The sequence below is a fragment of the Lates calcarifer genome, linkage group LG1, assembly GCF_001640805.2.
Source record: "Lates calcarifer isolate ASB-BC8 linkage group LG1, TLL_Latcal_v3, whole genome shotgun sequence".
In the NCBI taxonomy this organism is placed as follows: Eukaryota; Metazoa; Chordata; class Actinopteri; family Centropomidae; genus Lates; species Lates calcarifer.
Genome location: NC_066833.1, coordinates 15,831,705 through 15,856,635, shown reverse-complemented (window position 1 = coordinate 15,856,635; position 24,931 = coordinate 15,831,705). Strand labels below are relative to the sequence as shown.

Below are 24,931 nucleotides of genomic sequence, written 5' to 3'. Positions count from 1 at the left end.
TGTGTTCAAGGTATGTATATATGCAGACCCATGTACTGTTTATGAGCAAAAACAAAGATGACAAAGGGTAGGGAAAGAATAAAAAAAAAAAAAAAAAAAGCTAAAAAAAAAAAACAGAATCAGGGCAAAACTGATGTTGTTAATGGATATTCTAGATGATGATAATGATCAGCTTTATCCAGCCATATGTTCAATCTTACCTGTACAGTACAGTAGATGACAGCTGTATTATTGTAACAAGAACTAGTCATGTATAGTGTAACTATAGTTTGGAGTGCCTTTGCTTTCATACACCTTCGCCTTGTTTCCCCCCTCCCTCACCCAGCCTATGCCATCATCCCCCACCCCTCACCCCCACCGCCCGCATTGCCCCACTCCTAAACCTCTCACATATTTTGACTCTCCCTTTGGTGCTGTTGAATGTCCTGCTATCCTGCAACACACTCACACACACACACACAACACACACACACCACACACCACACACACACACATATGCTCACACCCTTGCACTTGATTTCCAGTCCCCCTCCATCTGCACCTCTTGCCCTTTTTCATTGCACATTTAATGTAATATACAGACATTGTTAATTGTAAGGATATTTTCCTTAACTGAAGATAAAGTAGACAAGTGTTTATTTTAATAGATGTTTTATCTTGGACACACATGCACGCACAAACATGTATACCACAGTCCTGGCTCTGGGCATGAAATGGGTGGGTCGGTGTGGGAGGTTTGTGGATGGCAGCAGGGGTTAAAAAAAAAGGCCTCATATACTGTATATAAACAATACAGTACAGTTTCTGTATTACTCACAGTGTTGGTTCTGTTACCAAAGCCAAACTATGATGTAGTTGTGATGAGCCATCCTCAGAGGCAATAATGTATTCTGACTCTCTTCTCTCTCTGGATATTTTGTTGTTTCTCTGTCCTCTTGCTTGTTTCTCCTCCCTGTCTGCATATTCTGGGGGGGAATTCAGTAGCACCTAAATGGGTCGAGTCATGTAGCCTTTCTCCCCGGTCTCCTGCTTGCTGTAATTTTGCATTCATGAACGTGTTGCTACCCTCCACCGGAAAGTCTGACCACTTCACCCTACCCCTGACTCCAGTTCAATGAAAACACCACAAAAGTTACCAAAAAAGAAGACAAGAAAGTATATATGCTAGTATATTATTATACTAGCATGTTTACTAGTTTAATATGCTAACTGGGGTTAAAGAAAAGAAAAATCATAGAAAATACTACAAAAACATCCTGTATAACAGTACTACTACTTGAATGCCTCTGTTTGTGACTGAAATTTTTATTTCATTTGTTTTTTGTTTTTTCTTTTGTTCTGTGAAGGTATGCTAAATGTGCGCCTCTGTAAATATTCCCTCTGCGTGCTCTGAGGAATAGTTCCCTGGTACTGTAATTTGCATTAAATAAAGAGTAGGATAGCCTGGAAATGATAAAACACTTTGTCTGTTACATCTTATTTTGGCAAGTGTGCTTTTGTCTCTATATTGAGCCAATTAAATTATCTTTGTAAAGCAAAATTGAAGCCAGTAGTTTCGAGTCTAGTTTCAGTTGCATCAAATTTTAAGAATGATGATGTGTTCATATTTGTTGACAAGCTAGCATGACGAGCATCCCTGGAAAACAGCTAATGCTACGAACTCTGTACTGTGGTGGCCCTGGAGGTCAAAACGTGACAATTCACAAAACACAAAACATTTCAGATTACGGTAAGGCTCGGACAGCACTTCTTGTTTGTGATTGGATGGAGTCAATAGTTTGTTTAAATGTCAGCGAAATGCAGCTGGAGGGCAGGCTGGGAGGAGTGGAGCTGGATATTCCCTGATCCTGATTCTGTGTGCAGTGACCACCCTGTCAAAGGTAAAGTAGCTTATGTGGCTGTATTTATATAGCTATAGTTTCTTTGGACTACTTTGTAACGTTAAAGTTACTGTTTTTTCTTTGCAGTGTTAAGAGTTTGGATCCCTGTGACTGACCTACAATATGTAAGTAACATGTTTTGCAGGGTGCAACTGTGTCCACTCACTATGTTTTCTGTTTAATAGTTGTTTGGTTTATATTGCTTGTGTTAATTGCAGTTTGTTGTTCTCTATTGTGTCTCTATCAGAGATGTGAGCCCATGTTGGAAGTGCAGTCTATGACAGAAGATGAGGTCCAGAGATGATAAACAGAGATACACAGGTGGCGCAGAGGCCTCGCTGGATCTCCATGAGTCAGCCGAGAATCCAGAGCCAGTGGGCATTACTGAGATGTTCAACAAGGTAGATAAGTTGTGTAGCCATGTAGCCAAGCTTTAAACAACTCTAACACATCTGAAGTGTGACATCAACTACAGACTGCTTTTTGTAAAAAAACGTCAGAGGCCAAAAAGGTTGAAAACCACTGGTTTCATCTTTAACAATGTGTTGTATTTAAAAGCTTGTTATATTACCCTTTGTTAAAAAGAAGAAAACAAAAAAACTACCACCCAAATACAGCAGACCTCTTCTCACGTCTAAGCTGTAGAGAAGGAACAGACCATGTGCATCTAGGATTGGTATCAACAGCATGTTGTCATGATTGCTGAAGCTTCACTGACGCACATGATGGTAGTACATTTTATTCAAGAAGTCTCTTCAAGTTGATGTCATTTATTTGATTCTCTCTGCAGTCATGTTTTACATATGGCACCATATGGCACACTGTTTCATTTCCAGATGGAAGCTGTATTTTTACAGTTTGGTTCAGGAGCTTGTTATTGTAATAGAATCAATCCTCCTTTAATGCTCCATATATTTTTCTTTTTGCCCTCAACGCAAAATGGTGGCCCTTATTTTTTATTCTCAAGTCTATGACAAGACAGTTTGGCATATTCAGGGGAGCACTCACATTTTTTTGTACAAACACAGAACAGCTGTACAGATTTTTCCACAATATATTTAATGAACAACTGGTAAAAAGTGCCATTTTTGCAGTGGCACCAACGGATCAGTCCTTTATTTAAAGTGTTATCCTTCGTGTAAGCACTGCCACATGGGGGCACTGTTTGTCTTGCTGCTGACGACCGCAGAAGTGGAGCACTTTTAGTCAGTTTTGTGTAGAATATACACAATCAATACACAAAGCTAAACACAACCTGAGGTAACAAATATGAAAGGTACAGCTTGTCTTTGCAACTGCAGCTCTTTCCACTCTCTCTTCACAGACTTCATGGATTCTGTGTGCAAAAACACAGAAAACACTCCCAACCTTAAGCCAACATTAATTCATGGACACACAATATGTATTCACTGTAAACAAAACACATAACACAGAAATGACAAATTCACTATATTCCAACAGTACTGCAAACAGTTAACAAAACAGACATTATAACTTAATGTGGCCTTACTCATGGTTTCTTGTAGTGTGCAGAAGACAGATAAGCAGGACTTGACTCAGTCAAGACTTTAATGTCCACAAGCATCTCCATTTGTTCAGGACTTTGTGCATTCTATGCTTAAGACTGTTACATGACAGAACCTGATTTTCTGTTTGGGGTTTCCATTATTAAATAGCAGAGGAGGACCCAGAGTGCCTGAGCTGCCCATGTACAGTAGGTGTCATTAGAGGTCAGTACATGGGTTTTTACTGACCATCTCCATAATGAGAGGAGAGATATCGCCAGGCTGGATGTCCTGGATCTGTAGAACCTGTTTGGTGTACTCCTCAGTCATTGTTCTCATCTCCATGAGACAGGCAATCACTTTGGGATACAGCAAACTAAAGTCACAGAGGAAACAAAGGCAGATCAGTGTGTTCAAATTTTCAGGCTGAAATGATCGAGGAACACATTAGGTGTTTCACTCACTTTTTTCCTTGGCCTGTCCTCTTGCAGTCAATCCAGGTTTTTAGTGTCAGCGCCAAGTTTTCATGAAGCTCATCAATCACACTGTGCTGCTGCACACCTGGACGATCTGACAGATCACACATAATCTGTTTTTAAAGACAAATATCTAATAATCCAAAGAAACTTGAATCTGAAGATGTCTGAAAATATTTTTATGCTTGCCTGGATACAAATGCAAACTGATTCTGGAGTTTAAATATTTACAGGCTTCATAAATGATTGATTAGAAAGGACTGGGATGAACTGATGAAGACCTGCTGCTACCTGGGGAAAACAGGGACATGGCTTGCATGAGAACATACTCTTCCTCCTGCAGGCCCAGTTTGCGCAGTGTGTGGTGAAATTTCAACAGCGGCTCCAGTAGGAGTGGCTGGAAACCAGCTGCAAAACACAGGAGAGCAATGACAGGACAGCAAAACTTTTATTTTGAAATGTCTCATTTGAATTAATAAGGAGTAAGAGCAGCATTTCTGGCATGACTGTTGTCATACTGAACAAAATAATACAGAGGAAATGTACACTGTATTAAATTACCATTGCACCCAATATGGGTCATTTTTCTTTCCTTTTTTCCAGCCCTCTTTGGGATCACCCTGTATATCTATGTAGACCATACACACATAGCACATTACATATATTTAAATATGACGTTAACAATACAGACAGAATTGTTTCCTGTATATCAGTATTTGTAAAAGTGTCAAAAAATCGCTTGCCAAAAAGTTAAATTACTGCATTAAATAACTAAATGTTATGTAAGGTTGAATTACTACGCTACTACTACTAATAACAAATTTTTTTATCCCTAAATTGTTTTTAGAAACGTCATGCTGTGATGTGCTTAAACTACAATATCTCAATGATGTCACAATAAGATAAGAGAGAGAAGAAATGGTAAGAGGAATGTAAGCTGTACTGCACAAGATGTTCTGATGTCCTGATATTGCGTAATACTGTTTCCTCTGCCAAACTGGTATGTTTTCTGTAGCTGGACACTTCAGAGTTTATTCCTACACCACAAATAATTACCAAAAGAAAAATGAGAGGCCATATTCACATCACCATCCTTCCCTGGGGTTGACTGTAGTCAGTAAACCATGGTTCGGTTACTTTGACCAGTGACTACACTGGTAATGTAGTAAAAGCATGAAAATAAGCATTGTTACTATGGTTATGTGGCATTTAATATACCTTACACACTGACCTAGAACAGAGGCAATATTGTTGATCAGAACTATGTTTAAAATGATCTGAATTATTCCCTGTAATGTAATCCTAAATATTCCATTAACCTGGCAGCCAAAGGCAGAGCATACACAGCTGGAAGACAATGAATGAATGGCACCTGCATTTTGTTTCATCTTAAAAGGAGCAGCAGCACCAGTTTGACAACATTCTGGTGAGTGTTCCTCCAGGAGTCACATTACATGCGAGAACATGCAATAAGAGGTGTGAGAGAGGTACATGTGTCATTACATGTCTGACTGCTCACAAATGAAAACTGCAATGATTACTTTCACACACTGTCAACCAGATTATACATCTACCTTTGTGCTGCTGCTTCTTTCAGATAATATTTGTGCCTTAAAACAGTCAACTACAGTGCATTCAGAAAGTATTCAGACCCAGTAGGCGTTCTGAGGGCAATCAATGTCCATTACTGAAGGTACTTTGTATTAATTAAGCAGACTTGATTATAATTACTGTTTTTATCGCTTCAAAAATCAACCAAATATGTAAACACTGACAAATCCAGTGGCACCTCAGCCTCCATGTGATTTCACCTCTTTCCTTAAACAATGGATCATATCACTAATTCCTGACCCAAGCTTGTTTGCAGCAGCACATGGCTGTTAGCTTTCATAAACCCACTGTGCACTACCTGCCTGGCACCAAATGACAGATGGACATAAGCCAGAAATTTTCCACAGAAGAAGGAAAGCAAAGATGTGCTAGATGTGACAACAGACAACTTTGTTTGTTTGTTAACATGTATCAACTTTATATGGTAATAAAATAAAAAGCACTATTGTTGTTGTTGTGTTCATGTAAGCACTCTCACCTCGTACAGCGTCATCTATGCAGTATGTAATGTGGCCACATTCCCAGATGCTTGTTTTTATGTTGAACACCATGTTGAAGCGGATCTGCATAATTTCAAATGTGGCCCCCTTCAAAAGAGCAATTTGGTCCTCCATGCTTAGAGACCTGTGAGAGACCATTGTGACATGACACACACACATTAGTCATAAAAAACAGACCCACTGAGACATATCTGAATGTGAACTGAGGCACACATTTACCGGAAGTCCTGTAGACTTTTGGAGAAACTAATGATGTCCTGGATCATGTAAGTGGTGAGGTCAGTTATGTGTGGAAGAGCAGTAAAAACACTGCCTTTTCTAACCTCCTCTCCCTTTTGGTTCTCTTGTTTTTCAGAGGAACCACAGAGACTGGAGGAGGAGGACGACAACGAGGAGGAAGAGGAGAAGCAGAAGAAGTTGGCATATGAGGATGTTTGGGGGGCTGTGGCAGATTTACTAGTGTCAGTGCAAGAGTTTGTAGGACAGTCCATCTGTGGGTCAAAGTGCTCACTTGCTTGCTGGTTGCACTTGCTCTCAGGAAGGACGCTTCTATCAATGGGCTGAAAAAAAGAAAAAGTCGTTCAGACAAGTTAATACAGTGAGGATGATGAACACTTCAAATATGCTTGCAGTCATTCACACACCCTAAAGCCACTGAAACTGGAAAATGCTGAGTCAAATGTGCTGCGGTGGCCACAGAGAAGCTCCTCAATGGTTTCTTTCTGCTGGGATGAAAGCTGTATTGAAGCATCGAGCATCTTTTTCTTCTTGATTCGAATCCTCCTCTCCAATACCTCCTCCTCAGACATGACCACTACAGAGGCACAAAAATACCTGCATGTACTGTATGTCACAGATACAAATATAAATCTGTTTTGATAATTACATTTTGGATTATGCTGACACATTATAGCAAACAACATGAGATAATTAAGTTCCTTTCTTAAGGATACAGCAAAGACACATGCTCAATTTTATTTTGGATGTTACTTACTTTCTTTGCGCATGCCGATGGCCTGGCATTTACGGAAGCGACAGGCTTGACATGACCGGCGGTTGTTTTTGGTTATTATGCATTTATTCAGGAATGGACAGCGGAGCGGTGTTGACCTCTTTATGGCACGTCTGAATTTTAAAAAATCCACTTAGTGTCAGTTTACAAACATCAATCTGAAGTTAGAAAACACATAGATATTATTTAAGGTGTTACTTTGGGCCATTCATGCAACAGCCAGCAAATAATCCATGAGAAATTGAGAATAATGAATGGAAAACAAAAAGCATGTTCACCCAGACCAGATGATAACATCACTCTGCTTGTCTACACACATGCTACATGTTTCACAGTTCCAGTAATCTGGTATTGTCGTAACACCAATACCATATTGAAAACATGTAGCAGTTTCTCCTCTGCTGTCAGCAGATGTACTTCTGCCAACAAAGACTCAGTAACAAGTACTCTAGTAACAATTTCTGGGTCTTTTTTGTATTATGATTTTTTACTATCTAGCAAAAATTATAATGAAATCACTGTTGCCAAAACATTCCACAAAAACACATGTAATGTGATGCATCAGGTTGGTCAGCTGAAGCAGAGAAAGCACAAAATGCTACAAGAAATGTAGGGACATGTACTTTATCAGGTTTATTTTCTAGAATACAGTACTCACCATTTCTCGAGTGAAGGACAGAGGAGATCATTTTTTTGTGTAGCTGTAGAAAATGTACTCACTCACATCCAAGTCACACTCACTGATGTCAGGAGTTGACATCTGATGACCGCAGAAATGTTAGGCTAAATCTATGTCCAGAGGTAAATGGCAGCAACATGTGAACTACACAAGTCTAAAATATTTTGTCATTTTCTGTGTTGTTTACCACCATTAAATGACTGCAGGAACATTTGATTTGATGTGCTCTGTCAGAAAAAGGTTGTTTTCCTTTTATATTTTCAGACACAATTATGTGATTTAGTTGACTGTATGAAAAGCTTTGAGAACACAGCACCATTTGAGCATGTATTTGCTGTTTGTCTTTGTTTTTACCATACTTTCAAAATTGGGCCTTTTGTCTCTGACAAACAATGCATCTGAACAACTGAGTAAAATTTACACAAGCTGCTTCTCAAACATATTTACTTTGTGGAGTTTTGTGCTCCTGAACATGGAACAGACAGACATCAGAGGACAACGGCCTGCTCATGGAGGGTAGATGTTTATGTGTGGTAAGAGGAAGAGGTGGTCACAGAGGAAGAGACATGGAGAGGAAAGCTGCATTATGGCGAAAGATTGTGTTTGAAGAAAATATCAGATGTTAGGTACATTTAGATGTATAGAAAATTTCATATTATGCAGAGAACTTAATGGAAAGGTGTACACAGAGAAATCTGTGATGACATGAGGTCTGACGGATATAAGATATATGCTATTAGGTTACCATACTATAACTGTGCAACTGCAGTGCTGCATTCATTAATAAATGACTGTTGAAAATGAAAACTCTTACAAATACTTGGGTGCAGTGTATCACATTCAGGTAGAAAGGGGACATAACACAGAGATGAATGAGACTGTGTGGCCAGTGAATAGTGCCAACTCTCCAAAAAGAAAATTCCCCTTCAGCCAGTTCAGTTGTTCTTAATAATTTTTCGTGAAAGAAACATCCTGAATGGTTTTTAACATCTGTTCAAAGATTATTTGACCCTAAATGAGCTCTTATCAAGTGAGTTATCATCTCTGCTGACAGGACATGACTATGCTTTACTCTAAATGTTTTATTTCCTCTGCTGTCCATCTTCTTAATTCTTCATAGGTGTTTATGCTTTCCTACAGCTATATTACTTTATGCTTTTTTTTTTTTTAGATAATTTTTTATTAATGTATCTACAACTCCACATATGTTGACCTGCACAATATGAATTTATAATTAATGTAATGATTTCACTTCTCTGTCTCTCTCTCTTTTTTACAGTGTTTCATTAAATGTGCGTAAGCAACTGAGAGAACTCTAAAGCTATAGCCACAGTTGATATACATAGCTATATTTAAGACATGTGAGAAGCATGTGTCAACCTTTGCCCTGTATCACAGATGTTGACTGTTAGAATTAATGCCATAACCACAGAGCAGAAACAGAAGAAAGCACAGCGACTGGGATGACGGGAAAGCTGCAGCATGTGAGTGAGAGATGAAGAGAGTGAGGGAGGCTGAGTGAAACGACCTGACCTGAAGAAGCCCTTGCAGCCTTCGCACGTCAAGGCATTGAAGTGGTAACCTTTGGCCAGGTCTCCACACACACCGCAGGCTCTGGACTCCTCATTTTCCGACACCTCCTCATCCTCTTCATTTTGCCCCGTGAGCTCTTCACAGATGTCCTGCGCTCTGGCTGCCTTCTGGTTCATTCTCACCTAAAGGGATCATTAGATCATTTTTAGCATCGCTAACTTCATACAGATGAATTTCGAGTGCAAAATTGTTTTTGTACCAACTAACTGGATTTGTGGGAAGTGAGGTTTTAGTGTTGACAACCACGAGCACAAATAACACTGTGAGACCGAGCTTACCAGTTCCTGCAGAAAGAAGAAAAAACACCTCACACACACACACACACACACACACACACACACAAACAAAAACAGTTTCAGTCTCTTTTTTTTTTTTTTATCACATCACAATTAATTTACAGAAGACAACATACCATAGGGAGCACGGAGCTGTGATACTCTAGCCTTCAAATATAGGGATAAGCCAACAATATCGTGGCTGGATCACTTTCTCTTACTATATGAGCAGGGCTATGCATGAATAAAGGCTCAGTGAGGTCATTTAAGTCTTTTAAAAGACCTGTTCTTTTCCAACCCTTGAGGCTAAATGGTCACAGTGGGGGAACCATTTCAAACTCAATTAAAACTTACTTCACAGCACGAAAAGTTCTGAAACGTCAGGAAACGGCAGCTGTGCAGGGGAATGAATAGGTCAGTTTTCTATAGGACTCAGCACTGTTTCAAATCTTTGAAATCGCTTGGTGTTATATATGGTATTTTCAGTGTGTGAACAAATCAAATAAGTCAATATAAAACTGACATTAATGTGACAACACATCGATAATGTATGCATCCACTGTGAGGTGTCTTTGAACTGTGCACAAGCACCATGACTGCTCTCACCTACACGGCAGTGACAGTGATTTGTTTTGTTTTGGCAGGTAGCGAAAAGTCTGACAACTGGCAAACTGACATTTGTAGTAACTTAAAAATAAAACTGTAAGGCGTGCTCTTTCTCTCTACTTTTAAATTTACACCCGTCTTTCCTAGCCCTGATTCACCTGGTTAAAGGTCGAGTTTTAATCAAACAGTGATCGAGATCATTCAACTCACTGATTCGGTGATTCCAGGAGACCTATCGGCTGTATGCGGTTCCACAGGGTTTTCGCCACGCAGATGTCGATCCCGGAGGATTTGTGAATTTACAGAACACTCAACAGGTGACACCGAGTATGTCGTATTTCCTGCTGGAAGTGTTTGATACTGCCTGGCTGCTGCGCGCATTTCTTCCTTCAGCCAGCGGGAAGGCGGGGTTAGACATCCAACGCCCACGTCTAGTCTCTCCCGCTTTGGCACCACCTGTGTGAACCACAGACTGTACACAGGTGAGACCCTGTGCTGTGACCTCGGTACCCCCAGCGTTGTCGTAGGCCGTGCTGCCGATGAGGCCATACCGGCTAAGCCGTGACGTGCCGTGACACGTCGTGCTGACATAGACACATTTTGGAGAATTTGAAAATCCAGACCTGTCTCTGTCCCATGCTACATTTCTGGGAGCAAAGCTGTTCTCAGCAGTCATTACACAGTTTATGAGAGAGTTTGATGGGACTTTGTATCATTGCATTTGGCTGTTTGGATTGGAGTCTTTCAGGCTCTTAGTGGTCAAAACTTTATTTTTTCAATGAGGGCAGTTCAAATAACAGAAAAATGTCCGTATAGTGCAATACAGTTAAACAGCACCACAAACTGCATCTTCTAAAATGACCATGCAGTTGCACCAACACCTTTCTAAAAACATTTTAATCAAATATGTAAGTAGTACTAATCATATATATGTATATCTATAATTTACTCAAAAACCCACAATGATGATGCAACTTATGCTTTAATAATATGAGAGAACAACACATTTAGACATACTGCACCTCAGTATACTTTTTATATTTTTATCCCTCTCTTTACTCAGTTTGATTGTGGGGCTGCTCTGCTTCCTTCCTCTACCCCTGCTCCTCTTGGCTGATCATCTCCTCGAGGACTCGGTTTGAGGCTCTTTCAGAAGGACACATCAACTGTGAGGCCTCCAGAGAACTAGGGAGGATCCCAGAATGCTCTGCAGTCCCATGAATGATACTCCGAGCTGCCTGTAAGTGTCTGTGCTGCCTCAGGTGCACTGAGAGAGAGAGATTGTTAGGTTAGACTGTCTGCCCTTTCATTTATTGTCAACTGTTGCTGCAAGTATTTCAGCAATTTTTTAGCACATTATTTTAACTTCTAAAACATTTGTCACTGTGGTGCAGTTGAATTCTCTGCATGGAAAAAGAAAAATCTCCCAAACCTCTTTGCCTGACACTGATCTTCTCAACCTCTGGGATAAGGAAACTGTACACCAACTCTGACACAATCTCCTCCGACTGAAGATTGTTCCGGCTACTCACACACACACACAAATTTTTATTTATTAACACTGGGTTTGAATTTCTGCATACAAAGTATCAGCAGGTATGCAGGGTAATGATGTGTCTATTACCTTTCCTCCATAGGTGTAAGCGATGTCATTGACCTCCTTTGCCCTCCTGCGGATCTCCTCTCTGGCCTGCTGGTCAGCAGTCTGCTCCAAGGTCCCCAAGATGATGTCCTCTAAATACAAATCCACAGTTTCCTGGTGTACCTGCACCACCTGTAACACAGTGGTAAGTGCTAAGCATTAAAATATGTACACCACCTGCACACACACGTATTAGAACAACTTCCTTTGCACACTCATAGCAGAACACGTGTTCGCACCTGTCTGAAGATCTCATCTTCTTCTCTGCGTCTGCGCTCCTCCACCTGCCTCCTTCCACTCTCCTCAGCCTCTCGAAGGCGACGATCTCTCTCAGCCAGGATTGTAAATGCATGGATCCTGCGCTCCTCCTGGAGACGAATCAGCTCCTTGGACAAGGTGTCAAACAGGTGTTCAAGCTCTGCACCTACCACTCTGGCCTGAGACACCTCCTCTTGAGAGGTCTGGGAGGTAAGAGAAACGGCATAATGATGAGATTGTAAAATGCGTTGTGTGTAAAGTGATCTGTGAGTCTGTGTGTTTCACCTTGTGTCTTTGTTTGTCTCTCTGTTTTTTTAGGGTGATCACAAGCTCTTTGTCAGCTTTCTGCAGCTCCTGCTCCTCCCTCTGCAGGGCGTGGACAGTCCTCAGCTCTTGGATAAGCTCCAGATGGTTCTCCTTGCCCTTAAACATCTGTACAACAACACAGACAGAACAGAGATGTCCTTACAACTTAAAACACATACAAACATTCCTGTAGGCATTTACAGTCATTTAGGTAAACATACTCAGACCTCATACTGGATACTTCTTCCTCTCAGTAGTTTCTGCAAGTGGATGACCGCAAGCTCTATCTCCTCATCCCCCTAATGAGGGACATATAAATTAATTAACAAAATACCATCTCTGAGACAGGTACGATGAACAAGGTCAGTGTTAAATAGACTCAGAGACATCAGCTGACCTCTGGTGGCTCCTCCACTCTGGGAGTGACAGGACGAGGAACAGGCTTATCTTTCTTGGTAAGAAAACGTAAGGACCTCGCCGCTTGCTCGTTCTCCTCCCTCAGTGCCTGTGAAGCCACAGTTGATAGTCTGTGTGTATCTAGAACTTAAATGATATGCTTAATGAACATATTTCCTCCTGCTTTACCTTGTATTTCTTCATAATTTCTACTGCTCTGCTCACAGGGGGCTGGATCCTATCCTTGACTTTTGGTTTGGGTCTTTTCACCAGTGGCTTGAGGACTGAGGCAGAGAGTCCTGCCTCTAACTCTTGTAAGCCTATGATTGACAGAAGGTTCAATGTTATCTTAACAATAAATGGATACTGTTGTCTCTAAGGGGCCATTATGAAAATTACATGTTCAATTCTTATTGCTGAAAGCCTCTAGATTCAGACCTTCATATGTGTCTAAGTAGTGGTTTTTTAATTCATTGTTGCGGGCACTCCTGGTGAATGTGTCCCTGCGGGTGTGAGGGGAATACGTCTGAGAACCTCGGGCAATGCCAAACTGCTCAAGCTTCCCCTCCACATTTCTCCTCTTAGCTTCCACTTTTCTCAGTGCTACACACAAAACAGTGATGAAAAAAGAGATAAATGATAGGGAGTGAAATAAAGCCTTGAATAATATAATTATAATTATTTTATTTAATATTACGTAAGAGCATGTGCAGTGGTTGTCTTACACCTGATGTAGTCATTGTGAAGCTTGTTTAGCTTTGTCTCCTTGTCTTTTTGATGCTTGGAATATATTTGGTTCAGTCTGTCATTTGTGACTTCTTTCTGGGCCTCATCTCTTTTCCTCAGCAGGTCCTTCAGCACAGCAAGACGAGTTTCCTGCAATCTGGCGACCACACACAGAAACAAAGCACTGCAGGAGATGCAGGAGGGAAGGTGTTTCATGGCAGAGACAGTGTTCACCAAGACTGCTTAATAAGCCAAAAACTGTATATGTCCCACATATCCTTCTTGGCTATATTTAGTTCAAACCTCGCTCAAATCCCATGTGTCAGCATGATTTCACTTTGCTTAAGCCTCCAACATATAATTTCTTCACCACTTGGGGGCAGCAGAAACAAGCTATGTACACACGACTGACCCCTCAGTGTACAGTAAAGGATAAGAGCAGAGAGTGAACCAGAACAGCAAAGTAGCAGCTGGAAAACCAAAACAATGATCTTAAAGATGCTAAAAGACTCCATGGAGTTTAGGATAACTGCAATGTCTGGTGATAATTTTCTTTCATTATGAGTGGCCCCCTTTGCATTTACATATCTATTGTAAATATAAAAATACTGATGATAGCTGCTTTAAAGCCAGTATGTGCAAACTTTAAACATTTTAAACAGGTGCCCCCAGTAGTAATATCAAAAAAGGCAGCTGCTACACAAGTTTGGGGACTTCATAGTTTGCTGTGCACCTGTGATGGCTCAAGATATTATACTACTTCCCCAAAGGATTACAGCAAACACGAAGCTGAAATGTGGACTAAACACTGCACCAACAACATTTTAGGTGAGTAGTGGTTTACTTTACTATTTATGTCTTCTGATTAGGGATTCAAAAAAAAGTGGTTGAGGTACATTACCACTCACTTCTGGATTTCTCCCTCTCTGAAAGCCCACTCTTTGGCCTCCATTTCCTCCATCATACGCCTCCTTTTGTCGAGCTGACTCAAGTCATCCAGCGGAGGAAGGCTGGCCTCCCAAGCTCGTTTGGCACTCGCTCGCTCTATCATTTCCACTTCTGCCAGGCCTGCAGGCAGACCATGACCTGAGGGGAATTGTCATCAGAGGTACAGATAGACTATTCATCTGAGAACAGAGAGTAGAAGGCTGGACATTCATGGTTTTAAGAAGATAATTATATAGTATCGTCTGTAACTGGTGAAGGTCTGAACAGTTGATTTTGTACCCCAAGTCAAAGCTGCCAGTTGCAGGAGTTCTGAGGGTGTTGTCCCCGGCTGTATCACATACTCAGGGCTGTATGGGTCTGTCTGTGTTTCACTTTCCCTGTAGTCTGTCTGGACCCCCACAGTGAAGTGGGTGGGCTGTTGTTCAGCATTTTTTCCAGTAGCAGTTACAAGGTCTTCTCTGAGGTGACAAAAAGATGGGATATACCCTATACTAGTTAAAAAGACACAGCAGAAATGACTGGAAAATAAATTAGAAATTAAACTCTTGTTGAACTTACTTTGGCAAAGCAAGAATCACATCTGGGGGAATGTGCTGTGTGAAGGGAATTAGAGGGCTAGAGGAAATCAGAAAGTCAGTATTTATAGTCAAATTGTGGGCAGCATAGCAGTTATCTTTTGTAAACTACCACAGTATCAGGCAGAAAAAAATGCACACCCACAATTAAATTATTATGACTGTATTCCACCATATTTACAGCTTCAGATTGTAGGCTGGCTATGCAAACCGTTTAAAGTATTTCCAGCGATCAGCTCCAGTCACATGGCCCTCCTCCCTTTTCAACCAAGAGTGAGGGTTTGGAATAACGCTGTCAAGGAGATAATCAAGAATCACAGCCACAAATTGATAAAAATGCCAAAGGACACCATTTTTATTTGTAATGAGTGTCTGTTTGTGTTACCCAGCCAGCTGCTGCAGTGCCTCCTTGCGCTGCTCTGTGTGGCCTCGCCAGCGTCGATCAATAGATGCTGGTACTGGGTCTACAGGGTCTAGCTTAACAGTATACCGTGGGTGGTGGGACAGGTTACTGAACATAGACCCAAACTCAGCCACCTTCAGCTATGTAAGAGAAAGAGAAATATTGTCAGTGAGTGTATTTCACTGTCAGACCATTTCTTTGTTCTGCTGTGTAAACATGTTGGCTATAGGCCATAGTTTGGCCATAGTACAGGGAACAACTTGTGTCTAGTGGAGGAGAGGTAAAAACAGAAAGTGGGCAAATTATGACTTAATGAAGTTCAGTGTTCATAGTGTGAAAAAAAAATTAAATTAACAGTATACAACACAATATTCCCTACTGTGTGCTGTTATTTAATAAAGGGATCTGTCATCTTAAAAACAGGTCAGCACTATTCTGTGATGAAATGGTAGGTGGGTTTCAAGATGGACTTACTTTGTATTTCATCACCTTGTCATTTTTAACAAGTCCTAGCGCTGCGAGCTACAAAACCTCAAAAAAAATCTATAGTACTAATAATACATTTCAACCCATTACACTTTTGTATTAGTGAGTCAAAATGAGTCTGGCTTAGTACTTGTAATTTTACCATAACCTAGTAGTAGTAGGTTATGGTAAAATTACTCTCTAGGTGACTTTATCTGATGGCACATCTTTAACATTAGAAGCTTTAAAACACCCGTTAACGCAACTTACGACCCGGTCTTTGGTCGCATAGGCCTTGAGGCTGGACCTAGCATGATCCACTTCCGATGACACTGTGTAAACTGGATCTGCAGCGACAGATTAAGAGTTCAGCTCATGTCAATGAAGTAAGCTACAGTTTTATATGTTAGCTGGCGTTTAGTTGAGTTTACTCACCATACAAAAAGTCATAAGCCCGTTGCCGCCTAACAACTTTATCAGAACTGTTCTTCTTAGGAACTGTGCGAGTGATGGATACGCTCATCTTCGTATTTCAATTAAAATCTGTGTTTTCTTGACAATTTTCTGTCGCTGAGACCTCTGCGATATTTAGCAAAGTAACCATGGATACGGTAAACTGACCGTTTGGAAGTGGGAGGGGTTATTTCCACGGGGGACTGGCAGTTGGGACGTCTAAGGCCTGACTGGATTTTAAATCCAACAAATGTTGGGCAACTACGTTAGAAAATATATGGGTCTTTGAGAGAAAGTCAAAGGTACAAGCCTATATACCGGAAAACGCCGGGAGCCCCCGAGAGAGGGCAACTACAACTCCCAAGGAGCATTTCGGTAAGAACCATCCAATCATCGAGCTTAGAATTCAAGCAAGTGCGCCGCTAACGGCAAGCAGAGGCCAATATCGTGCCTCATTAAAACTTGACAACAAATCCAGCTGTTTTAGTCAAATCACTTTCGGCTTTTAGGTCAGTGTCAGATGAAATGTATCGACTATAGCGTGATGTTTTGTGCTCAAATGCAACAACGAATCGTTCCGAATAAAGCTGTGTGCCTCTAGCCGTCTGCCTCGCCACAGCAACGGCGGCAGAGGCTCATGGGTATCGTAGTATTTGAAGCCATTCTTCGCACTGAACTCAGGTTTAAAACATTATTTCTTAAAAACATAAATACGTTTCATAAAACTAAAGGCCATACATAAATATATAATAGCTTTGTATTATCTACAATACTTTTTTGTTTTAATGTTAAGGACAAGAAGCATTTCAAATGAGAATTCCTGGTGGCGATTGTGTCATTAAAGCGTAGGCTGTGCAAAAAAAAAAAAAAAAAAAAAAAAAATGTCACGATATATTTGTACGTCTATTAACATCTATTACGATTTGCTGAGAGTCCCAGAATCTTAGTAGTCTATAGTAGCCTACCTGTAAATTCAGCAACTACAAATTCTGAAATGTGTAGGCTGAAATGATTTTGCACTTAGACCAGGGGCCATAATATATTTTTTTTTAACAAATAACATACTTTTGTAGAAGAACTAAGTGATCAAGTCAGATTTTGATGGTAAAATAACATCTATTTTACTTATTTTCACAAATTCTTGATCACCTCTCTTCCTAGGAAGGCTTAAAATCAATGCTTCGCCAGGTACAAACATGTAATGTAAATACAGTTATAAAGAGTATGGTCTAGGTCAAGACCTACTATATGTGGAGAGTGCCCTGAGATAACATCTGTTGCTGTTGAATTGACTTGAGTGTATAATGAATTATTATTATTATTATTATTATTTTATTATTATTATTATATTTTTCCCTATTAGTGCCCATAATTTTTGGAAAACCCATTTATTGCTTCATACATCTAATTTTTTGCTTTACCCTTCAGCACATATTTTTTGGTAACCAAAAGGTTGATTTTGACATCAACAGGAAGTCTGTGTTATCAAGGGGAAACAGTGCACACACACACACAAACGCATGTATTTCTGTCTTTGTGAGGACATTCGTCAACATAATGCATTAACCCCTACCATAATCTTAACCATCACATGTAAATGCCTGTCCTCCAACCTTTACCCTAACCCTAACCTGAAATTAATTCTCAGCTGAACCTAAAAACTAAGTCATAATTGTGAAACAGCCCTTTTAGGAGTGTTGTAAAGTGAAGACCAGCCAAAATGTCCCCACTGCTGACTTGTAAAACTAAACTTACAAAAATAGTCATACAAGTACACACACACAGAAACACAAAGCACAGACAGTAGTTTTTTCTTCCTTAAAAGTCCTTAGGCTATGGACCCTTCCCATATTTGAGGAACACAGCTGACCACAGCTGGAAGATTTTGCAATTCTTTGGAAAAACTAGTTCCTTTGTGCCAAGTGTGCCAGCCAGCTCACAGTCAGCTGAACTTCTGTTGTCTATATGTTAAACAAACTGTCTAATATTAGATCTCATAAAAAGGAGAACAGTCTTCAGCCTGGTTAAAGCTTAGACTACTGCAGATGTTACTTCCTCACATTAGTGTCCATATTGTGTTTGAAATCCTCAAACCATGAGCTGCGAAGATTTAATGAGGAGGTGCGAATAAATCAAGTAGATTTCACAAGTTCTTTATCTGCATTAAGAGTTCATACTCATTGTTATTCTGTGGTATACATGGACCAAGATAAAGAGAACATTTTTTGCTCGTTCATCCGCCTTTTGTGGTCTCCTGTGGGACAGTTTTATCTAGATGTTGCATTGCATGATGTACTCCTGAACCACAGAGTCCTCATAGACCTTGCAGACAGATCATAACCACATACATGCACGATAATTACCAAATGTGATACTGTCAGTTAATCTGTGATCTGCAAACTGAGGATGGAGTTGGTAATAACGCCTGCACCCACATTAACACTTCATAAACAGCTCATGTAAGCAACTCTGCTTTGTGTAACCCTTAAACAGCTGCATGCTGTTACACCAGCCCACAGCCAACAGCTTGCATCAAATTAAGCTTATTCAGATTTTTTTTTTTTTTAAATCTTGAAAAATCTAGTGTTAGGTTTATTAGCTGAAACTATAGCAATCTAATAAATAAATGGAGGCTGTGTATAGTTTGTGATGCTGTTATATTTCATTATGTCATACCGATATTTTGTCCACTCCATTTAAATCAGTATCATGCGATACAGTGCAACAGCACCACAAACTATGGCCTTCAAAATGTCCATAAAGACTCAACATCTTTGTCTGAGTTTCAGCAAAAACTGAACATTGTAACCCTCAAGAAGGCAGGATTTGTTGCCGGACTGTTGTTTTCACTGCTTTAGTTTTAGTCATGTGAACCCTAGGTGCCAAGGCATTCCTATAGGGTGGACTACTCAACAGACTTTATGAATATTAGCCTAAACTCCAGAGGTGTTCCTAACACGAGAATGGAGCATATAGTGTTGGTAACAGCATAATAGCACATGTTTTTTGTGGCCATAGTTTCTAGCTGCTTTATAAAACGTTGCCCAGCCTGGATCACTCATAAATTTGACTTTCAAAGAGCGTGATCATGTGACTGTAAAGAGAGGAAACTGGCGTCTTCACTGTCAGATGACATCCTGTGTGGGGGAAAAAGGCAGATGTTTGTGTGGAAAGTGGTTTGGAGCAGGGGACAAAAAAGGAGGGAGGGTTTTGTTAGTCACATGTCTTTTACATTTCTTTATCATTGGCATGTGTCAGAGTTTTTCAGTCAGTCTGTCTGGATGGAGTGGAGAACCTGCTTCACTCAAACCCGAGCTTATTGGCCCTAAAGAGAGAAAGTGAAATTGCGCTGAGAAGAGAAATGACTTGATATAACAGAAAAAACCATGCAGCTCAGTGTAATGTTACTGAAGACAGAGGTCAGGACTTAAAGACTAGAACTGATGCTTCTCTTACTGTTGTGAGAAACACTGCTGTGGCAACTTGACAGAGGAACCTGAAGATAACTTACGATGAGGGACATGATGTGGATTTACGTTGTGATTATCTTCTTTGTGTCTGAAGCATGGAGCATGGAACCAGGTTTGAACATTAACACATTTTACTTGCATATGGTTGTAATACTTGATTTTTTTTAGGCCTTGATAAGATACAGCTTTTAGATGTACATACCCTCCACAATGATGACCGTGTAAGTAGCTGTCTTCACCTCTTGATAAAAGCACTACCCAACGACATTTTACATGTTACTACACCATTTTTACACTGTACAAAAGTGTTGTTTGTGGTACTTTACACTGTAAATAAGTTGTGTGAGCTTATTGCAGTTACCTGTAATGTAACTCTTAATGTCATGCTGTCATAGTAATTCAATTCATCACATACATATTTGAATGTAATATTTGAATAATTACAGTATACTGTAAAGATAGGCGAGTAACCACTCTTGTTAAATTGTGGTGGTATGAGTCACATTGTAGTCAGTGGAAAGAAAACGCATGGAGGTAGGGTAATACAGAAGCTGACAACAGAGGAAAATGTTGATATGTGAAAAGATAGGCCCATATTCTCTGAATGAACAAGCAGCACAGTGCTACTTGTCTCTGCAGTGGAAATAATGATGTAAGACTGGGGGCAACATGATGCAGCTTTTCTCCACTACAGGGTCTCTGACAGCTCAAAGAGAGACCTCTGTTTGAGATCTGTGGTTTCTAGCATACCACCAGGCACACTGTTTTGTTTACTCCTGTCAGAAGTAAACAAGTCTCAGTCCCCCCATTACAACCTGTAGTCAGTGAACCTTCTACTTTCAGTTCATGTCTGTGAAATAACGGTAATAATGATAATGGTAATGATAATGAGCTTGTTCTGCTCTGCAGGCAAGTAAATGGGGGAGATTATGAAAGTAACATTTGCCTGTTTCATAAGTTAAGTTAAAGAGATTCCACTACTCCTGTCAAGGTTTTTTGTTTTACAAAAGCTTAAGAAACCTCACAATTTTCCTACAAATGCTTTCATACCTGTTCCTCATTTAGTCCATGCTGCACATTAGTTGTGTCAGGCTGTTTTTAATCACACTGCTTCACACTAACTAACTAACTAACTAACTATCTAAATGACAAATATCAGATAAACCACCATGATTGTTGCTCTGCTGACTGAGCACTTCGGAGTGAATCACTAGCTGCTGCTTTCTGACTGAAAAAACCCACACATGCTATTTTACTAACTTTTTCACTATAATCTTTTTCAGGAACTAATCAGAGCACATCTATGAACTCCAGCACTTGTTCTCTTCCTTTAACACTTACGGGTAAATTAATTTTCTTATTTTTCTCTCCAGCTACCTTGCAATATAAAAAAGATATTAAATGGGGCAATTCATATCGAGTAAGATGAGTGACAGCACTGGAAGCTTAACATGACAGTATACATTTGAACCCCGCCTTACCTCATTAATCCTTTTTTCAAACATTAAGCGTTTGGTTTTTTATTTTGCAATGGATTGAAAGAATGAATGCTTTGAACCAAGTTACTTTTTAAGTAGAAATGTTCAGTCTTTATTTTTAGTTCATTTTAGAATGTTATAATATTCTGGAAAATCTTGTCATTCACTTGCTCTTGAAATACACATTTGTATTTTCTTAGACTTGAATCTTCATTCTCAGTTTTGAAAGATCACATTTTCTAGGTTTCAGTTTAGTTGACATGAAATTTAGTTGTTGTCATTTTAGACTCCTGGTTATCAAGTGTTTAATCCAAAATAATTGCTATGAAGGTTTTCTTGTTTTATGACAGAATAATCTCTAACCATTCAGCACAATCACTGTACCACCACCACCACGTGTAAAAATAATCCAACGGTTTCCTTTTTTTTCAGGAGAAAATCAAAAAACTTTCTGCCTGGGGTGTGATGCTAACCTGACATGCAGTAATAAGACATGGAATGAGACAATATTTGTTATCTGGAAAATAAATATGACCAAGCAAAACAAATGTTGCACGATAGGCTTCAATTCTGGTATTGGAGGTGATGACTCCTGCAAAGATGGCAAGTCTCTCCGAAACACATCTAGATCTCAGTCATACCTGCATATCGCAAACTTCTCAACCAACGACGTGGGGGTCTACTACTGTGAATTGGCTTTCAAGGGAGGAGTAGAAAACTACTTGATCAATGTGGATATCACAGGTAAGACTTATTCCCCTCAAAGGGAAAGAACCATATAATCAATAAGGGTAAACTCTTAACAGGATCAGTTTACTGGAATCACACAAAAAAAATGAGGAAAACAACATTTTCTGGTTGCCTCCAGTTACAAATATTTTTCTACTGACCTCCACATAACTGGGGACAATGATCTGTTGCTAAGAAAGTTCTTGAGTGTTAATTTGAAATACCTAATAGTAGAATGCTTTTCTTTTTCCTGTTATGGACAGTTTTCATTGGGAACTATTTTATATACAGTGTCAAAGATACTGAAAGTGTAGAAAAGTAAAACCTGAGCAAGCAAATTACAACCACTTGTAATGCCAGGTGAAATACTATTGGGTGTATAAGTGCAAATACATTTTTTTTAATGATTTGGATGAACTTTTAATACAGCAAGCTGAACTATTTAGCAAATCTTATTCCTCCTATTTCATTATCCCTGGCTCAGTTCCTCCCAGGACATCAGCCTGGTTAGAGGATAGGGACAAAGTGGCTGTGTGCAAAGCTGAAGAAGGAAAACCTGCTGCCAACATCAGCTGGAGTTATGGAAGCAACTTATCGTCTGTGTTGACAAGGCCTGGCCCAGACGGATCTTTTACAGTAGAGAGTCGTCTGGAGCTTACAGAGGGCATGGATCCAAAGCACTTGACTTGTATCATCAGGCATCTGTTCTGGAAAGAAAAAGACGTTGTTCTGGGGATAAAACGCAAAAAAGGTCAGACCTCTGCAAACAAAACAGCAAAAGAGAAAAATTACAGAAGCAACAAATTTAAGTTTTTAAGTTAATGTATTTTTTGGGTGAACATTGTCTAAGTGTTTTATATTGTAGTGTTATCTATTCTTTGTAAATATAAGTTATGTTGATGTCCATTAGATTATAAATTAACCTTTAATCTTCTCTCTCTCACAGTTGCAGGTTATTTTCCTTGGGTGGCCATCCTTGTTGTTTTGGTAGTCTTTGTACTTTTGATGGGATTCTTATATTTTGCACAAAAGAAACTAATGTTGAGGTAAGAAGTTTCATTTGGTTGAAAATGTATTACAGTGACAGTAAGCTTTTTTGTCATGCCACTGAGCTGGTTTGTGTATCCACCCTTTGCTAGGCGATGCCAACAGTCTGACACCTCACCATCCAAATCTCCACCGGTGGGTATTTCTTCCATAATTTTATTTTAAAATTCTGTGTGTTTTATTGCACATTGTGAAGTTTTCTTCATGACACCTCTTTGTGTGTGTGTGTGGTGTGTGTGTGTTTTTTCTCTCTCTCTTTCAGACAGAGGATGTGGAGGAAGTGGAGCCCTATGCCAGCTATGTTCAACGTGTGAACTCTATCTATAACTGAGCTGCAAATTTCTTCACATAAAAATCCTGCACATGCATCACACACACACACACACACACACACACACACACACACACACACACACACACTCTTAAATGCACATGGTTCTTTGTGAGAACCTGAAGGCTGTGAAACTGAGAAGTGGTGAAATAGTAAAGAGAGAGGAGGGAGTGAGATGAAAGACTTCCGATAAGAGAGGGAAGCCTCTCAATTCTGTCCTAACAAACTCTCAACTGATGGAACAGGGGATGTACCCGGTGTCGCGCGCTGGCTCCCTTGCACAATACATGCAGCCCACTTCTCTGTGTGTGGGTTTCATGGAGAACATTATTTATGACTACAAATGCAACTGCAGAATCGGAAAGAATACTGTCTTCAGCCAGATGCAGTATACCTAAAATACAGTACCACAGACTTTTGACGTTGCTGATGAAATACATGGGCTTTTTGCATATTTATAGTTTGACTGCAAAGAGATGATGAAATAGATACTTGCTGCAGTCAGTCCAGTAAACATGCCAACCCATGAGTAATATGGTGACACAATTGCTTCAAGATAATGTGGACAATTTATGTAAAGTATTCATATTATGTGTTAATGTATCATTATGTAATTACATTTATTAAAAATTAATCTATCAACATTTTGATCTCATACAGAATTAATAAGAATACTAAATGAACAAGTACATGGTGTACTTGTTGATTAGACTGAATTTGGATTTCCAATGGTATGTCGGAAGTTACAGTAGGGTGATAGAAAGCATGAATAGCAGTCTGTTGTTTCTGAGATAGTTTTTGACTGTGGTTAATAATCAAAATGATTAAATGTCAAGATAACCTTTACATTCTTTGTAGACATGCAGCAAAAACGCAACTAATACTTCAACTTGTGCCACACAATTGATGATATCAGCATTGAACCATCCAAGGGGGGGCTGTTGACACTTAAATAAAGGACTGTTCTGCCATCTACTGGTAGAGATCATCCTATGTTGAAGATATCTGAAAAAAAAAAAAAAAAAAAAAACTAATAACACACACATACATTTAGGACTGCTTAAAGGTTAGGTCTACTACTACTACTACTACTGACAATAGTCAGGTGTCAGTATGTTCAATGAGACTGTTTTTGCTCATTCCTCCTGTTCATACTGGCTATTAAGAGATCACCTCCTAATGGGCCGGAACACTAGAAGTGACTCACATGAGTTGTCAAGCTCAGACTGCTGAAGCCTCGCATTAGCTTTGGAAAATATATTTGTCCCTGTTAGTTGGGATTGATTGGGGTCAGTTGGGTGACTGTGCCTCAGGTTGTAGAGTGGGTTGTCCACTGATCACAGAATTGGTGGTTTGATCCCTGGCTCCTCTTATCCACCTGCTGAAGTGTTCTTGGGAAGATACTGAACCACAAGTTGCCTAGGAAGGGATGTCTTGATGGCCAGTTTGAACAGGAGGAATGATCGAATGTTCATATAGATACACTGGTGTTGACTTGAGAAATTGTAACCCTATCCTTTAAGGCCTCTAGTATTTACTGGTGTTGTATTATATTTGGTGGCACTAG

General features: G+C 39.8%; 3 protein-coding genes and 3 long non-coding RNA genes across 18 annotated transcripts; 4 read left to right on the top strand and 2 right to left on the bottom strand.

Moving 5' to 3' along the window:
* Window positions 1–467: 467 nt before the first annotated feature.
* Window positions 468–6,462, top strand: LOC127142502 (uncharacterized). Of its 2 annotated transcripts, XR_007813294.1 has the most exons (5): window positions 468–1,880; window positions 1,968–2,005; window positions 2,128–2,281; window positions 4,709–5,287; window positions 6,328–6,462. It is a non-coding gene; the product is annotated as an uncharacterized LOC127142502 (long non-coding RNA). The 2 variants fall into 2 exon arrangements; XR_007813293.1 differs by having other exon boundaries at window positions 468–2,005.
* nr1i2 (nuclear receptor subfamily 1, group I, member 2) lies at window positions 2,921–10,610 on the bottom strand. 11 transcript variants are annotated; one of them, XM_051070828.1, is made up of 11 exons: window positions 10,348–10,497; window positions 9,886–9,925; window positions 9,456–9,562; window positions 9,197–9,378; window positions 6,967–7,097; window positions 6,617–6,786; window positions 6,192–6,532; window positions 5,951–6,096; window positions 4,153–4,269; window positions 3,850–3,955; window positions 2,921–3,761 (listed from the first exon to the last, which is right to left on the bottom strand). In XM_051070828.1, exons 4-11 carry the CDS (start codon window positions 9,370–9,372, stop codon window positions 3,605–3,607), a joined length of 1,344 nt encoding a protein of 447 aa, XP_050926785.1. In that variant the 5' UTR covers window positions 9,373–9,378; window positions 9,456–9,562; window positions 9,886–9,925; window positions 10,348–10,497; the 3' UTR covers window positions 2,921–3,604. The 11 variants fall into 11 exon arrangements, 10 of the variants coding, with proteins under 10 accessions (XP_050926785.1, XP_050926780.1, XP_050926789.1 ...); XM_051070823.1 differs by having other exon boundaries at window positions 9,464–9,562; XM_051070832.1 differs by having other exon boundaries at window positions 9,535–9,562.
* LOC127142505 (uncharacterized) lies at window positions 10,484–11,679 on the top strand. The gene is made up of 3 exons (XR_007813296.1): window positions 10,484–10,619; window positions 11,201–11,377; window positions 11,532–11,679. It is a non-coding gene; the product is annotated as an uncharacterized LOC127142505 (long non-coding RNA).
* Window positions 11,232–16,746, bottom strand: cfap91 (cilia and flagella associated protein 91). Its single transcript, XM_018678257.2, is given in 18 exon segments — window positions 11,232–11,404; window positions 11,570–11,661; window positions 11,762–11,772; window positions 11,774–11,911; window positions 12,019–12,240; window positions 12,323–12,469; window positions 12,571–12,642; window positions 12,741–12,848; window positions 12,929–13,059; window positions 13,178–13,342; window positions 13,465–13,622; window positions 14,374–14,551; window positions 14,693–14,871; window positions 14,972–15,028; window positions 15,200–15,280; window positions 15,374–15,531; window positions 16,127–16,203; window positions 16,292–16,746. Coding segments are annotated over 18 exon segments (2,235 nt in total). The 5' UTR covers window positions 16,380–16,746.
* On the top strand, window positions 12,678–14,528 carry LOC127142504 (uncharacterized). Its single transcript, XR_007813295.1, has 4 exons — window positions 12,678–12,798; window positions 12,967–13,053; window positions 13,586–14,293; window positions 14,399–14,528. It is a non-coding gene; the product is annotated as an uncharacterized LOC127142504 (long non-coding RNA).
* Window positions 16,747–19,448: 2,702 nt separating the features above from the next.
* Window positions 19,449–24,008, top strand: si:ch211-214p13.9 (cell surface glycoprotein CD200 receptor 1-B). Of its 2 annotated transcripts, XM_018678282.2 has the most exons (7): window positions 19,449–19,891; window positions 21,063–21,122; window positions 21,690–22,001; window positions 22,471–22,737; window positions 22,933–23,032; window positions 23,126–23,168; window positions 23,296–24,008. In XM_018678282.2, exons 1-7 carry the CDS (start codon window positions 19,822–19,824, stop codon window positions 23,362–23,364), a joined length of 921 nt encoding a protein of 306 aa, XP_018533798.1. In that variant the 5' UTR covers window positions 19,449–19,821; the 3' UTR covers window positions 23,365–24,008. The 2 variants fall into 2 exon arrangements, with proteins under 2 accessions (XP_018533798.1, XP_018533799.1); XM_018678283.2 differs by lacking the exon at window positions 21,063–21,122.
* The last annotated feature ends 923 nt before the right edge of the window (window positions 24,009–24,931 follow it).